The 16,089-nt window shown below is 43.6% G+C and overlaps 1 protein-coding gene across 1 annotated transcript in view; it reads left to right on the forward strand.

The window, feature by feature from the left end:
* The first annotated feature begins 5,024 nt into the window (after positions 1-5,024).
* The window catches only part of LOC144724514 (plexin domain-containing protein 2-like), a 67,757-nt gene continuing 56,692 nt past the window's right edge, over positions 5,025-16,089 (forward strand). Inside the window, exons 1-4 of the mRNA XM_078603723.1 lie at positions 5,025-5,176; positions 7,929-8,074; positions 12,213-12,365; positions 14,139-14,208. Coding sequence (XP_078459849.1) covers positions 5,071-5,176; positions 7,929-8,074; positions 12,213-12,365; positions 14,139-14,208 — 475 coding nt within the window. The 5' untranslated portion in view covers positions 5,025-5,070. The remainder of the gene's footprint in view (positions 5,177-7,928; positions 8,075-12,212; positions 12,366-14,138; positions 14,209-16,089) is intronic.

Here is a 16,089-nt window from a genome sequence, read left to right on the forward strand (position 1 = left end):
ACAGTGACATGTCCTTGATTAATGAAACCAAGTGGGCCGAATTAAGTACAGCTGAGGCGGTCTTTCTCACCTGAAGATTACTTCCAAATGGTTATATAATTCATTGTTATTGACCACAAATACATTGAAACCACTAAAGTTATGCCAACCCTGATGTCACTGGCAAGTGGAATATCTGATATTGGCTCATGGTCCAATAATAATAATACTACTGTACAGGGACTCATCTACTTACGAACGAGATCGGTTCCAGAGGTCTGTTCGGAAGTCGATTTGTCCGTAAGTCCAACTTTACTCCTGTCGATTCAAAATGTACGGCATGTACACTAAACACAGAGAATGGCTTTAAAAGTTGTATAATCTCCTGTAGATGTCACTTTGCTCTTCATGTTCTGCAGATGTAGATGCCAGAGGTGTGGACTCGAGTCATGTGACTTGGACTCGAGTCAGACTCGAGTCATGAATTTGATGACTTGCGACTCGACTTGGACTTGCATAACAATGACTTTGTCCCACCTATGAGATGTGGACTCGAGTCATGTGACTTGGACTCGAGTCAGACTCGAGTCATGAATTTGATGACTTGCGACTCGACTTGGACTTGCATAACAATGACTTTGTCCCACCTCTGGTAGATGCCACCACTGCCATCTATTGCGCGGCGGTTGAGCTTTCGACTCTCGGTCCGAACAAGCAACTGGACATACGGACAGGTTTGTTCGGATCTCGGAAAGTTCATAAGTCGGATGTTAGTAAGGAAAGGAGTCCCTGTACTGTAAAACCTCTCGAAGCTGACCAGTGTAAAATAAATGCAATTGACGTGCATTCGTGAACTCGCAATTCTGTTGTATGGAAGTTGGTGAACCCGTCTATGCCCCTGAATGACTTGGTTAATGGCATGACCTGCTCGTGTGCTCTATGGTAATTTAACATTTCATTTGTTTAATAGATACACGAAAACAACTTATTCACGCCCCATCATAAAATCTGGCTTCCCCACCGAGTGACCCTGACCTTTAAACCTCTCTGCTTCATAGAGTGACGCTTTATCACTCAGATTTAACTGTAGATTAGTGATTTTTATTTTATTGTAAATGAATTTGTAAATGATGGTTCAACCTCGATTTGAAGTTTTCGTGACTGCAGGTAAAGAACCAAAGAGTATGAACTTATGGTTCATTGAATGTTATTACTGCATTCATTATTACTGCATTATTTGGTCCGGAGTTTAGAGCGTTCACGGTGCTAGTGTGTCCTGGACCAGGTTGGTGTGCGTGTTGAGAGCAGTGGCCACCCGAGTTCGATTCCCGCTCACGGCCAACACCAAGTGACGATTATCCGAACCGGTCCTGCGCCTCCCGTAGGTCGACGCAGCCTCAAATGAGTACCCGGCACGGTGTGTAAACATAACCACCGGGGAGACAAAGGTGGCCGGGCGTGGTGTTGGCCACCCACCCCCTCGGTTACCGTGCCGGCCTTCATAGGTGCTCGCAAACAGCACTTGCCCCAACAATCTGTTACAGGCTACGCGCGGGATATTTGTCTTATTATGTTCACCGTTACCAGCAGGTGGCGACAAAGCGGAGCGAGGCCGCACATCCAAGGGAGCCTTTCAACGTGGCTCACGTTTCCACTCAAACATCAATTCCTCTCTGGCTACTTTTTGTAGTTGTCTACTGGAAATCGTCTGTACTGTTTGCATAATTTTGTCTCATCAATGTCGGCTCGTCTGCATTGATTAATAATGTGCCCCTATGTTTAATGCTGTCGCCTGAAACTAAACTAAAAATGTTTTTATTTTACCAGGTAAGGCCAACTCAGCTATCATTTTTTCAGAAGCGACTTGGCCACAAATGATAGCTCAACGAAGTGGCTTATAATGTGGCAATTTATAGTAGTCAAATACTCCAAACGTATATTTTGTAAATGTGTAGGGAAACACTGGAGGACCCGGAGAAAAATCCACGTGAACACGGGGAGAACATGCAGAATCCAAATATTCAGGGTCAGGATCGAACCCTACGATCTCCTGTATGTCAGGCGAGGTAGTTAACATCCCCCCACCTTGGCACCCCTAAGCTGTTTCATGCTGTCTCAGTCAGTTCCACACTATGTCTTGTTTGTGCTATCTCATTCTGTCTTGTACTGTCTCATTCGGATACGAGGCTAAATAAAATAAAATACACTTCGTGAATGGAACAGTAACATGAATCTTATTTGATGCATGTATAACAGGCACAGGAGTGTATGTAATCATTCTTGAGAGTGATATAATGGGATTCCGTAGACTCGAAGGGAATGAACATTAACTAAACGGGAACTCGGAGGGAAAGGGACCCCAGTAAACATGGAACGTTGGGTCGACGTTGTTATGTGGTTGGATCAATGTTGGCTCAACGTATCATGTTTACTAGGACATCACATAGCAACGGATGGGAATAGGATAAATAATTTTGGGATTAGATAGGATGGGAATTGGGCCAGCAGTAAGAGTGAAAAGAATCATACCCAATGAGAATGGAGAAAGTAAGTTATGATGATATTTTTTCTAATTTCAGACGGCATGGTAAAGTTCGCAACAAAAAATATTAACACTAGCTTATAGCAGAAAAAAATTGACAGCGTAGTGTCTCAAGAAATGTCTCTTCAGGGTGGAGAGAGCAAGGGTTGGGACATGGGCTGACGTGAAGGTTGGAGATTGCAGATTACACACCGGACCTGAGAAAACTTGGAACTTGAAAAAAAAAGTTGGTGAGTGAACAGCTGTCCATTAATAATGAGTGACTATCAACCCAAACCAATCAAAGGCAAATATGCGAAATTGTATTTGAGTTAAATACCTAATTAAATGTTAAGATAAATATGTTCATATGTCAATTCAATACTGTTAATCAACTTTAGAATATCCCAGTTTTCTCAGGTTCCCCACAGTGTACTATGTGGTCTCCAACTTTAAGTTAGCCCATCTCCCTGCTCCTTGAAGAACGGCCATTGTCTTAAACGTCAGCCTGTCGTATACATTGTTTTACAAAGGCAGTGTTAATAACAAGTGGTGTGAGCGTTTGAATTGTGCTTGTACATCAATGTTATAGCAGTCCCTTCATTGTTTCATTTGCATCGTAGTAACCGTTTTGCTTAACACGTTAGGTGCTGTGTAAGTTCCCGTATTAAATTATCTCTGCTCTGAGAATCTCATGGGATGGGAGCTGAGCGGGTTCAAAATTGCTGACAAACACCGAGTTGTGAAAGACGCATGGCAGAAGATGCCTGGGTTTGATCTTCCACGAAGCTCATGGACCACCCTAAACCACATCCACAAACCATGGCAGTAGATGCGGATACCTGATGCTCAAATGGAAAATTAAAAACTCTCCGGTGTGCGACTGTGGTCATCCAGGTCATCCAGAAAAGACCGTACAACACGTAATGATGCAATTCCCCGATCCACAAATACGAAGGAGACATCACGACGATGATACAGTCCGCTACTCCTGATGCGGTTATTTGGCTTGACCGCCTGAATGTGAAATTGTATCTGCATCTACATCAGACGTACGGAAGAAGAAGATCAGATGGGATGGCACGAGGATGATTTTACTTTTTATCAAACTCATGAGCAGCTTGATGAGCATGGAATGGAATTAGAATTTCGTTCCCTCTAATCATTACAAGACTAGACATCACTGTTCACAGAGTGCATATATGGTTTTTACTGGGCTTATACTGTATTTTCCTATGTTCCAGAGCCAAGGTTTTTTACTCAAAGAGGTTTATTGTGGAGAAACATGGTAAAATAATCTTGACATGTTTAGTTTAGATGTAGTCATATCACAGTATTGAAGTTTATGAAACCACATTAATTTGTAGCAAAACAGTCACAATATTTTCAATTTTTACTCTCCAACACACCCGTGGGCTGAAGCAGTAACTAATGGGCGAGTTTTGTTCACGTGACAAATCTCACTGGCTGTGTCGGGTGATGGAGAGTTACAACACATTTATACTTACGCGATCTAACCCAAAAACCTTTATTATTCATAATATTGGTCGCGAAAGCCTACGTGTTGAACTGATATGTATCAACGTTTATAGGACGAGGACATCTGTACAAAAAATACCTTGATAGTTCATTAAATTCTTCCAGCATAAATACATATTCTGATTCTAGCAAGATGCTAATTTTAGGATCCATTCAGGGTGCGTACGTGTATTGAGGATCCTGTACAAGTTCACCAATACCTGGCAAACTGGCTAGTGACATGATGCATGGTGTGTGTTAAGGATCCTGTATCAGTTCACGATGTTATGACTCAAGGTAAATAATCCAGTGGCGACATTTCCGACTGTAGGACTGCCTTGCGACTTGTAGTCACTTTGGGAGGTTCGTTTGGCGACTTCTCGCTTTCAGGTCGAAACCTTTCCAAAAATGTGCTTCTAAACGTATTTCATTTTGCTGGATAATACGGTATTGGTCTGGAAAGCCAGTAGGTTGTTCGACTATTGCTTAAACATGTATTATTTACGGGGTATAAAGTTTCCCCCAGTGCATGAGAGTGTGTGTACGGGTTATTGCTTTTTTACATTTAACGGGGTTCCACAGTTCACATGTGGGGTCCTCTTGGCAACAGCATCTGGTTAATCCAGCCGCATTTGTTCAACATGCTTGGCTGCTTATGAGGACCCAGGACAAATTTGAAACCGGTTCAGAGTGTTGCTTGCTTGGGCGGCAGGGGAGGGGGTCTGGAAAGCCAATAATACAATATCCTTAAGAGACTCAAATATAATTCACGTGAGGCGACACAGTCCGCGGTTGTGTGTTGTTTCACATTCGCCCGGGCAAACTCAACGCAGCCCTCGTGTTAAACGACGGGCAAAGAAGACATTTCGGAGCGAACCCCAGAGCTGAGCACACGGACGCCACAAATCTCTGGTCCGTGTTGGCTTTTGACGAGTTGCAAAACCGGCTCACGCCCCAAGGCCCCCCCCACCACCACCACCACCGAGCGTTTAAAAGGCTGCTGCAGTGTGCGAGGAGGGCGCATTGGCAGTGACAGCAGCAGCATCGCGGTCATGAGTTCCCTGCATCTGCTTACCACCACCACCACCGCCCTGCCACTGCTGCGCTGGGCATGGCTGCTGCTGCTGCTGGCTTCGTGCCCCGCATCTGGCGGCGCAGGTGAGGGTTGTTGGCTGGCTGGCCACGCTTGTTCCTGCCGCGCCGTGACATCGAGCGTTTTGGGTACATCGGGGCGGATACAGGCTCCGGTTTTTTCACTTAAAATAACGTGGGTTAGGATTTATAGATTTTTTTTATATACAATGTTTAAGACGTGCCGTTAACTGGGCATCGGCAGATCTGCTGTCCCGTGTTCGTGTGGCAATAATTTGCAGCGAGATCTTGGACTTTATAATCGCGGTTTTACTTCACTACGTTGATGGACCTAGGCTGACTGGGGCATCTGCCTTGGTTTGTTCGGGATGTATATACAGGGTCGTTTAATTGACCCCCTAACATTTTTTTTAATTTTGATCATGCATTTCTATTTTCACACCCATTAGTATACAACCCCATTACGTTTTAGAGAATTAAATGGGGGCGGGGGGGGTCACAAGACATTTGGACCACACCCTGTATATTGAACTTCTTTCGCACCGCACGTAGCCAACCGTGCTGATCGGATGTGCGGGGGAAGGACAACAACGCCCAACCCCAAAAGCAGTTTTCGGGGTTGGGGCGACTGTGTGCACATGTAAGCCGAGGGCTGCGGGGATCTGGGCCAGGCAATTTGACGATGAGAATGGATGATGGTTGTAGTAGAAGTTGGTGATGGTGGTGGTTGTAAATGGCTTAATGTCTCCCTCGATACATTCCGGGACACTGCCAGACCGGCTTACCGTAAGAATGATTGTAAGGCACCACCACGAGAGCGAAAAAGATAGGCCTATCCGTGATCTATATTATTGTACCCTATTACCCCTATAATCGCATGAACAGGTTTGTTGCACGGCAATTCGTGGGATTGATGTGGCGTACCAAAGTCATTGGCAGAAACAACTTTGCGGACAGTTGCGGCTGAAACGAATCGCTGGGGACTTTGTAGCTTGTGCCAGAAAGATCTGGTAAAGTTGGGGAGCAGGGGTTTGGTGCATTTTGCCAAACGTCTCGGTGAACCCATGGTAGTATCTGGTCAGCTTGTAATGTTATGCGCGTTGAACTTGTCGTCGAAAGGGAAGGAATGGAATTTTTTCGGAGCCACGCTGCATCTTTAAAATCCTCCCTGCTCCTGTACTAACACACACGTGGCCGTCGGAAATGTCAACCGCTGCAGCTCCCTCCTCGGATAGTAACTCGCCTGTATGCATGCAGCGACTTCACCGTCGCGCTCCGTGACATCGTCAGTGTGGTATTGAAATTGTTTGTATTTTGAACTTCTTTCGCGTGTTACGTAGCCGATCGTGGTAATCGGAGGTGCGGGGGAAGGACAACAATTTAAACGTATAAAGCGGTTCTAAATAAATTAGCTTTCAACCCTAAATTTAAAAGTGCATTGCTCCAGCAGCTTTCTAATAGCAGAAGGAAGAGCATTCCAGACGGCCGCAGAAGTGCATCTGAAAGCGCGCGCTGCGGTGACCGTCTTTGTCCGATTGCTCCTCATGAAAATATAAGCATTGCTTATCCTTGTTGGTGAGTGGTAATTTGAAGCGATTTGAGGAATAATTTGTGAATAACCTGGATTTACCTGTGGTTTGGTAAAAATAATTACAAGTCTGAACTGCGGGTTCTTAATTTGATTTTTGACTCGTGCTGTAAGAGTGAACATTATTTATCGACTACGGATATCTAGATTTATATATGATATATACTTGAATAAAAATGCGTTTAGGAAGTGTGTATTAAGAAAAATGTTGTAACGTTCTGAACGTCCCCTACTGGACATCTGTGAAAAAGAGCTTTATAGCTCATCAGATTCCTCCGGTATAAATATATATTCTGATTTTGATTGTAAAATTCATTTTTATTTTCATCGTATAAGGAGTAGTTTTGTCCGACTTACAAAAATCCCGTGACTAGAATACAGGGGCAAGCCCCAAGTTTTTGGACCGGGTACCCAAGCCGAGTTACGATGTCCCCTCAAGAGCCTTCCTAGGCCCCTTTGGCCATTCGACATGGGCCTCCATTGCTGCATTCCCCAAACGTCAAATCGTTCCCACTTGCTGGATATGACATTTGGTAATTTGGAATGTATTCGCACCTCCGATGTAGCACGGTTGGATTCGTATGGTGCGAAAGAAGTTCAACATACCTACATACATTCTCGAGACTCTTATTCAGAAAATAGACTGCGAACCTTCGGGTGACGTTGCCTTCTGCTCGGTGTCTTATTTGGTTACATTTGAATACCACATTTACGTTTTAACGTCGGTGAGCGTGTTGTGAAATTGGTGTGGTAAGTTAAAGTTGTGGGAATTTTTATTTGTTTTAGTTTTTCATTATAATTTTCTCCTTTTATACTCAATTCCTTTTCACTCAGAATGTCTCTGTCAACTATGGAAAAGCAAAAAATTACCACAATGTTGGTTAATGGAAACCATTCGGATGAATAGTGTAAATTGTATCGTTGTGGTCCACATTGTGAATGGTGTGTCGTTTACCTTTCCGCAAAACTGCTTCTATCCAAGTAATGTGATGCAGGCAAGTCATCTGATTCCAAAGCATTATTTTACGTAAAATATAAATAATATTAGCTGGTAAGGAACAAAAATCATCTGCATCTCCGTCCTTTGTCCATGACAATTAAACGTTTTCATTTATTCAGTGTTGGGTGATCAGGGTTAATTGACCTCGGGCAAGGGATATTTGCAGATATATTTCAGATGGCAGTCGCTCTCTTATTTTGTCTTACATCTTGTCTGCGCCCTGTGCTCAGATGTGGGCTTGAACGATACATTCCTGGACGTGTCCCAGCACACCGAGCGGAATCGACACTGGCCTTCCTGGTTCTCCACCTTCCAGTCTCCGGAATCGAGTCCAACTGACCCCACGTGGACTTCCGGTGCCACGGACGAAGTCGTGGTGGGTGTTGCTTTCTGCCACGAGGGCAGCGGTTGCGATGATCCAGTCCTTAAATAAATGATATGCACCCGTGATTCCGAATGTGAGGCACATTAGGAATCGCCCCCCCTCCCCCCCCGCCAAATATAGAAGTCCAAACTCCGTCATCGGCTGCCCCACGCCATGTTGGTCTTGGAGGTGGATTGACCATACTTCACCACGTGGGTCAATGTGTGCTGATGAAAGCTGGGTGGCCAGGACTTGTTCAGATATGGCTCCTATTAAACTGATTGAGCTTGGGTCATTTGTTTTTCATACCGAAGTTGTGCCTCTGATTCCACTTTTTGTGGATTATATGCCGTATTAAGACTTAACTTAAACAAAATCATTACTAATTAATAGAATCTAGGCTTTAGCCCTTGGTGTGCCCATTTCCAAGAACAGATGATGAAGGATCTATTTTATCTTTGACAATTCTGTATTATATACAGTGCCTTCTCGCTCGCTACCAAGGTTCATATGGTAACATTTAGTTTCCCAGACCACAAAAGCCTCATCTGCAGAGTTGTACTTAATAGTATTACTTAATGGAACTTTAGCGCACTGTTAATACAGCTGACTATTGACCAAATCGCCCAGGATGTGCTCGTTTTCATTGGAGCTTGATGGCTAACGTTGAGCCCTGCGTAGTGTTTCAATGGTCGACTACCATTCATAAACCGGTTCCATAGGTGGCTGTGGTGCTTGTGCGGTGGTTGGCAGAGGGCACTGGCACGAAACCCATTGTACTGTAAGTCTATGCTCCCACGTGTTTGCTCTCCGCTGTCGCCAAACTGCACCGGTCGGTGTGGTGACGTGTGGCTATTATTCAGCAGTGGATTCACAAATGACTGTGCGTGCTGTTGGGGAAGGCGATGCGTGCACGGTGCACCCTGTGTAGACTCTTGGCGACTTTGTAATTTAACACGGGAGAATTCTCGCGGGCAACTTCTCCGCGCTCACTTCGGCATCCTCCTACGCACCGGTGTTTTTTTTGGTTTTCTTTAATTTGACTCTATTACAGTTAGGCTTTGTTCATGTTTGACGAACTCCAAATTTTGCAAACAACGTTTTCCCATTTTAGTGTAGTTAATTGTGGCTCTTCTGTATTTAACGTTGCATTTCTCTAGTGTAGGTCCTTTGTGTTTAGTCTGGAAAGCAAACTTAATATTTCATGAAATCTTCCTATCATGGTACAGAAGTATTTTCACCACAGTTTTTTTTAAACGGGGATGTTTTGGGAGCATGCTGTTTTACATATTTGTAGTTGGTGGATGGACTCTGACTTGTCTAGATGGGCATACTGTGGTGACTGCAGAAAAATAGGGTTTAATGCAGCCACAAATGGACAGGTCTGGATAGCATCTTGTACTTTTGGCAGCATCGGTGGGTTTTTTTAGACTGATATGAGTTACTTAAGTTCCATTCAAAGTGATCAGATTTGTATTATTAAAACACCGGAGCATTAATGATTTTCAGCATTCATTTGTTATCTATTTGGACGACATCCCGATCTATCTGTTAAATTTGTATGGAGACGAATGAATTTGCTGAGAACATCTTAATGTGCACCTTGTGTGTTGTGGATTGTACAGCGTTATGATATTGAGTTTCCATGAATGACACTATATAAAACGGTGATTATTAAAATATTCACGTAAAAACACCACTTGTCAGTAATACTGCAGCCATAAAAGAAGTTATCTGGCATTTCAGGCAATGGCCCTTATAGCACAGACAGAGGACGGAAGGATAAAGTTTATAGGGATAAAAAAATGCACAACACCAGGGGCCTGATGAGAATTTAAATACATCAAATCTTATCGGCAGTTTTAAAATCGTCATGTGAATAGTTACTTAACAGTAGCTATTGGGTAACATACAAAACCTTCAAAAATCAGGAAGCATTGCGAGATAAACCATTATTATGAATGTGCCATGCAATCTCTACTCGGTTCTGAAATTTGAAGTACAGTACAGCTTCTGATATTCCGTCACAAACCATCGAGTCAAAAGTTTGTATACGTTGAAGTTCTCTCGCATCATACGTAGCCAGCTGTGCTAATCGGAGGTGCGGTTTGTGGTGCACTTTTTCACAATTAGGATTTTGTGTAGTCGCAAAATTGCAACTTGCGTTGTTATATTGAAATGTACACGAGACGCACAAATGTCACTAATTTTAATTCCAGGATTACTTAAGACAATTGTTCGTATCCTTGATTTAAAGCAGTTTGAGATTGTATGATAAAAGGCACGATACAGTACTAAATAATGCAAAATAAAATAAATGCTTGAAACCTATCGAACATTTTTTTTATCATTTATTGGGGGCACCGTTGGTGCAATGGTTGGCACCCAGCCACCTGAGTTTGATTCCCAGCCACAGCTAACATCCATGCTGAGTGACATCTGAACCGGTGGCTGCCCCCCCCCTACCGACACCCCCCCACCCGACACCTCTTCACCAAACCACATTGACTAGCGTAGCGAAGTATGGTCAATCATCCGCCAATGGCTGGAATTGTGTGAGGGCATCTGTTTTCATCAAGCAGCGGATTGACAAAGGGCTGTAACCGGGTCGGGTTGCTCAGCGGTGAAGCGAGCGAGTCCGCATTCTGAAGGTTGCGAGGTCAAATTCCACTTGGGGTTAACTCGGCCCATCATCCATTTTGGGGTCAATAAAATAGATACCACTTTGTGGGGGGCGGAACTTAAACAGTGGTTTATTTTGGATAAACTCGCCATCGGAAGCAGGAGATTGAGTACTGCCTCGGTGCTCATTTGAGCAGGAAATCTCTTTGACCACTACTTGACTTTTTGTAACTAGCGGAGTATCTGGGAGCAATCTAATCCACACTGGCCTGGGATGTGAAGAAATCGGCCTTGGCTGAGCATGTTGTGGAGTGGGCACCATTTGGACTCTTAATTGGTTAATATGCTTTGAACTGGACAAAAAAGTAGCTTTACTTATCGTTTATATTTGGATTTTTTTTGTTTAGTTTTTGAGTCGCCCGCAGCGGTCACATTTTGTAAGACTGCACGCACAGTACCAGTACACACTCGTGAGTGTGCTGTAAATGTTGTGCCAAGCATATGCATAGTTTTGGAGCTCTTTACACCGTACCATAGCCAACTTTGCTCATCGGGAGGTGCGGGGGAAGGCCGACCAAAAACAAAAGCGGTTCTAAAATCTGACCAGAGGGATGGAAATGCCATCTCCCTCGGCGGTTTTCACCTCGAAGGACGCGAGTGGCGATGAGTGGGTGCTGTGTCTCGGAGCGAAACGGACACGCACATTCAGATCCTGCTTCGCTTTGCCCAATATCCCTCCCTGGGGGGGTCAATAAAATGAGTCCTGCTTTGTGGCCAAGGTAACAGTGGATGCCATGGGAATGTGGAATCTCCACTACTGGCTCAGTCAGGGCTGTAAACGCAGATGAGCGCACCGCCTCATTGCTCCAATTTGAGCATGAAATCTCTCCTTTTGAGGTGCACCAAAGGTCAATGGATGGAATTTAAGTTGAGGCCGCTGATAAAAAAAACTTAACATGTTTGTCAACGATGCCTGAAAAAATATGAGTCGGTGATGTTTGGGGGGCCATGGATTGTTTTCAGTGATTAGGGTTAAGGTTTTTTGCTGCAGTGGTAAACCCCATTGAGCAAGGAATGCTCATGTTTGATAGGGAGCTGGTTGTATGATACAAACATGGTTACAGCCATAAAAAATAAGCATACGAATAAATCAACCCAAAAACAACTGCATCGTCAAGTTATGAATGGTAATGTCGTGCATCAACTTGGTACAACTCGCGTAAAAAAAATGCAAGGCTCCTAAAATGCATCACATAGAGAGGTAGGTCAAAAAATAGAGTACTTTGGAGAGCAGTGGCAAGTGCACGAGAATTTGAGTTTGGTAATAGCTGTGGATTGTCTCGCCCCGTGGGCAGGTGTGCACAGCAGAGTTGTATGCATGTTGGACTTCTTTCGCACCATACATAGCCAACCATGATTATCGGAGGGTTGACTCGGGCCTCAAAGGTTTTTGTGCCCTGGTGGGTTCATTAGTTCCTGGTGCGGGTTAGAGAATTGTCCACAATCGTCGTCTGCCATCTGCCCGCAGGACAACCAGCACACGTACTACGTGTCGCGCCTGTACGGCTCTGGCGACCGGCGCGCTCGCGAGATGTGGGTGGGGCTGGACGGCACCGTGGACGGTTCCCCAGGTGGAGTGCGAGCTCACGAGTCTCTCTCCGGAGGATACAGGCAGGCTGTGGTAAGCTTTTGCAGACTCATGGCGGTAATCGAGATGACCACTACCACCACTACTACTGCTTCCACCCAGTCAAATATAACTGTCGGATGCTGCATTATTTTTAAGGTTGAAACTATTGCATGCTTGGGAGTTCATATACCACTTTTTTTTAAGTGTATAATGTGAATGGGACGTGACTTAACAAATGTTTGTCTGGGCAACTTCTATGTCATTATTAGGGCCAGGATTCTCATCCTGTTGATGAGGTATTTTTTTGCATGAGCAATAAACGGTGACCAAAGCAACTTGCCAATTTGTTCGAAATAAATGTACCGTATTAAATAGCCATTGTCTCAGTGTTCTATATTAAAATCCAGTGTACAATGTGGGTTTTGGCAGATGTTCGTTAACCGGTTAGCTCTTTTGCTCGCATCTCTTAAGATCCCTTTGAACATTCTTTGCTTTGTTTTCAGTTCTAAACAATGCATGTAACACTGGATTTTTGAATATGCACTCTAATGAAATCTAAAATGTTAAATATTTCGTTTCAAAACACTAGCAAGGAACTCATTTTTTTAATATATATAAGTTGTTTGTGGCTAAAAATGAAAACGTGACATCAGCACAAGAAAAAAACTAAACTAGACCTCACGTATGGTTATTAATGAAAACATTGCATGAGCATGTGTGGCTGTGAAAGATATGGTGCCCATATGGCATGTAGTAGAACTTTTAATAAGGCACAAACGTTTCAAATTCTTTAGGCGGCCTCATGCCTTCATTGGAGTCCTTTTGGTCCAAATATTGAATCTTTCTTTTTTTATATTCACGAATAAATATTGTGGCGTGTGGAACCACCTCAACCAAAGTTTTTCGGAAACAAATGACAAGTTATTTAGTTTGTTCTTATTCTGACAGTTCATTAAACACGGCAGTTTTTCAGGTTCATGTGCAGCCCTTCTGTCAATCCACTGGCTTCCCCCATGCCGTGCTTGGGGGGGGGGGCAGGGGGGAGTTATTTGACCATACCTCACCACGCTGGTGAAGGCGGGGGAAAGCGTGAAAGCTGTAACATGCTACGGTGACGCTACGGTGGCACGACAGTGTGTTTGTGCGTCACCGCCGTTTGTTGCGCCAAGCGTTGCCCTCCTCCTGCAGCAGCTCGGAGCAAGCCGCTTGGCGGCATGGCGGTTGCGCAATCTTAGCGACACTTCGAGCTCGATTCCTAATTGGCTTCTGAGATTTGACGAAATCGGTTGCCTTCCAGGTGATTGTGGTGACAAGCCATCGATGTTTTTCATTTTTGAAGGCATGGCACAAATATGATGCCTCGCTACATTAATGGGTTTACATGCAGGCTTTCACGACCAATATTATGCATATTAGATCGCATAATATGAATGTGTCATTAATTCGCTACCACCTGACACAGCCAATTTAGTAAGGCTTATCACGTCAACAAAATGAGCCGTTTCGTTACTAGGTGTGTTAAGAGTAAACCCACAACATTTACAATTTTAGTGCAACATTTCGCCTGATGTAGCTGGTTGCAATCACTATTGAAATGTCGTACTCAAATTGTAAATGCTGTTGGTGTACTCTCCAAACCTTACTAATTGGCCGTGGTGGATTAACAACACATTTATATTGACACAATCTAACCCAAAGAACCTTTTATTATGGCTATATGAATTAGTTAATTGCGTTTTTCAGTACAAGCAAACGTGTGCAGTTCATTGATGTTGGCAATTGTTTAATTGTGGCTGAACTTATTCCGTGTAATATTCATTGCAGAATGTGAATTTATCTTTTGCCTTTCCTTACTATGGACACGATCTGCATTCGGTGACTCTCGCCACAGGAGGTAAGGACATACCCCCCCCCCTCGGCGTTATTATCTTTCAAAAGTATTTCACTTGGATAATCCCTTGTAGATGAAACGTCCCATTTGGAAATAATGCTTGCGGTGTCAACTGACAACATACATGGCAAACGCGTAATGACACATATACAAACATCTTTAGTTCACGCGGTATGCATTTATACCGTAAACCTTGTACCCGGTCAAAAGCACCAATAAGTCCATAATTAGATGGTGGACACTGTTGGTTTCGTTAACGGCCCAGCTTCTTGGACCTAATTGCAGCATTTGTCAATCTGTGTTTAAAAAAATTGAGACCGTGTATTCTTAAAATAAATCACATGTTGTAAAGTTTGCTCAAATTTTTGTTATTATTTTAACATGCTTGAGCGATGGTCAGTACTCTTCGCCTTGGAATATTTTCAGATTTTGTCATCTGTGGTAATTGTTTTTTCTCCAAAAAGAATTAAATCTGATTTCTATCAAATGGTTATTAACGTTTACAGTCGGTTGACCATTGGCTGAGGATCTCTTAAAGCCATGTCTATCACCGGGGTTATTTTGCCATGCTTCATGCTGGTCAATATGGGTTGGTGAGGAGTGGGGGCGGAGCAACAGAACTGTTTCGGATATCACTTGCCATTCTAGTTTAGTTGTGGCTGAGAAGTTCATAGCATATTTCACTAACCACTGCAGCACCTCACGGTATACTGTGTGTGTGTATATATGTAGATCAAGGTAGCGTGCCACACTACGAACCTGGTGACCCGAGTCAACACCAGTGAGGTTAATTTGAACCGGTCCTGAGCCTCCCCTAGGTTGACCTCCAAATGAGTACGTGGTGCGGTGTGTGAAAATATTGCCACTGGGGAAAAATAGGCGGTCGGGCGTGGTGCTGAACATCCACGCCCTCGTGGTGCCGTGCCGGCCTTCATAGGCGCTGCTTGCTAACAGCACTTGCCGCCTGTCTGTTAAGGCGATATGGGAGATCTTTGTCTCCTATATATGTGCTTTAGCAATGGGATCCTTTGTAAATTCTTGCCCGACTTCCCATTTAGAAACATGACGTTTAGAGTATTTGGCTGCTATAAATTTCCACATCATAAACCACTTTGGGTGATCATTTGTGGCCAGGTCGTTTCTTAAAAAGAGTTGCATAGCTCTGGGCCTTACCTGGTGAAATAAAGAGTTAAGTTATTTTAAAGTATAACATTTCCTAAAACGACAGATTTTGGCAACTGGGCAGTGTGATATACAAGTTTTGTTGGCAGTTGGTTTCAGGATTTTAGTTTTTTGTGTGTGTGGACACATGTGAAGGGTTCCTGGATGGACGGGCGTTCATAATTAAAGCAATAAGTAAACTTATTGGCTCCCTTGGAAATTATTTTCGAGAGACATGTTTTTCTCATGTATCCTCGTGGAACAGTTGCTCTGCCAAATATCACATTTGAACTCGGGAAGCGAATATTTAATTAAATACTCAAGATTTTCAGAAGAGCTGAACGCTTCCATGTCCTGTATGTACGTTGAACTTTCTTTCGCACCGTATGTAGCCAACCTTCCTAATCGGAGGTGCCGGGGGAAGAAAAACAAAACACAAATATATGGGATATTTTTGCCAGTATCTAAAACGATGAAAAAATAAGGATAGGCTTTACCCTTTTTGTCAATAAAACAGGTGTTAAGACGTTCAGAAAAAGTAAAGCTTATGATTTAAACACAAAAAGCTTTTCGAAATAAATTCGTTTTTAATCTAGATTTAAAATTACATATCTCCAGTGGCTTCCTAATATCGGAAGGAAGAGCGTTCCAGACGGCCGCAGAAGCGCATCTGAAAGTGCGCGATGCGGTGACCACCGTCTTGAAGCCTCAACATTAAAATAA

This window comes from Lampetra planeri, chromosome 21 (assembly GCF_965212315.1).
Source record: "Lampetra planeri chromosome 21, kcLamPlan1.2.h2, whole genome shotgun sequence".
In the NCBI taxonomy this organism is placed as follows: Eukaryota; Metazoa; Chordata; class Hyperoartia; order Petromyzontiformes; family Petromyzontidae; genus Lampetra; species Lampetra planeri.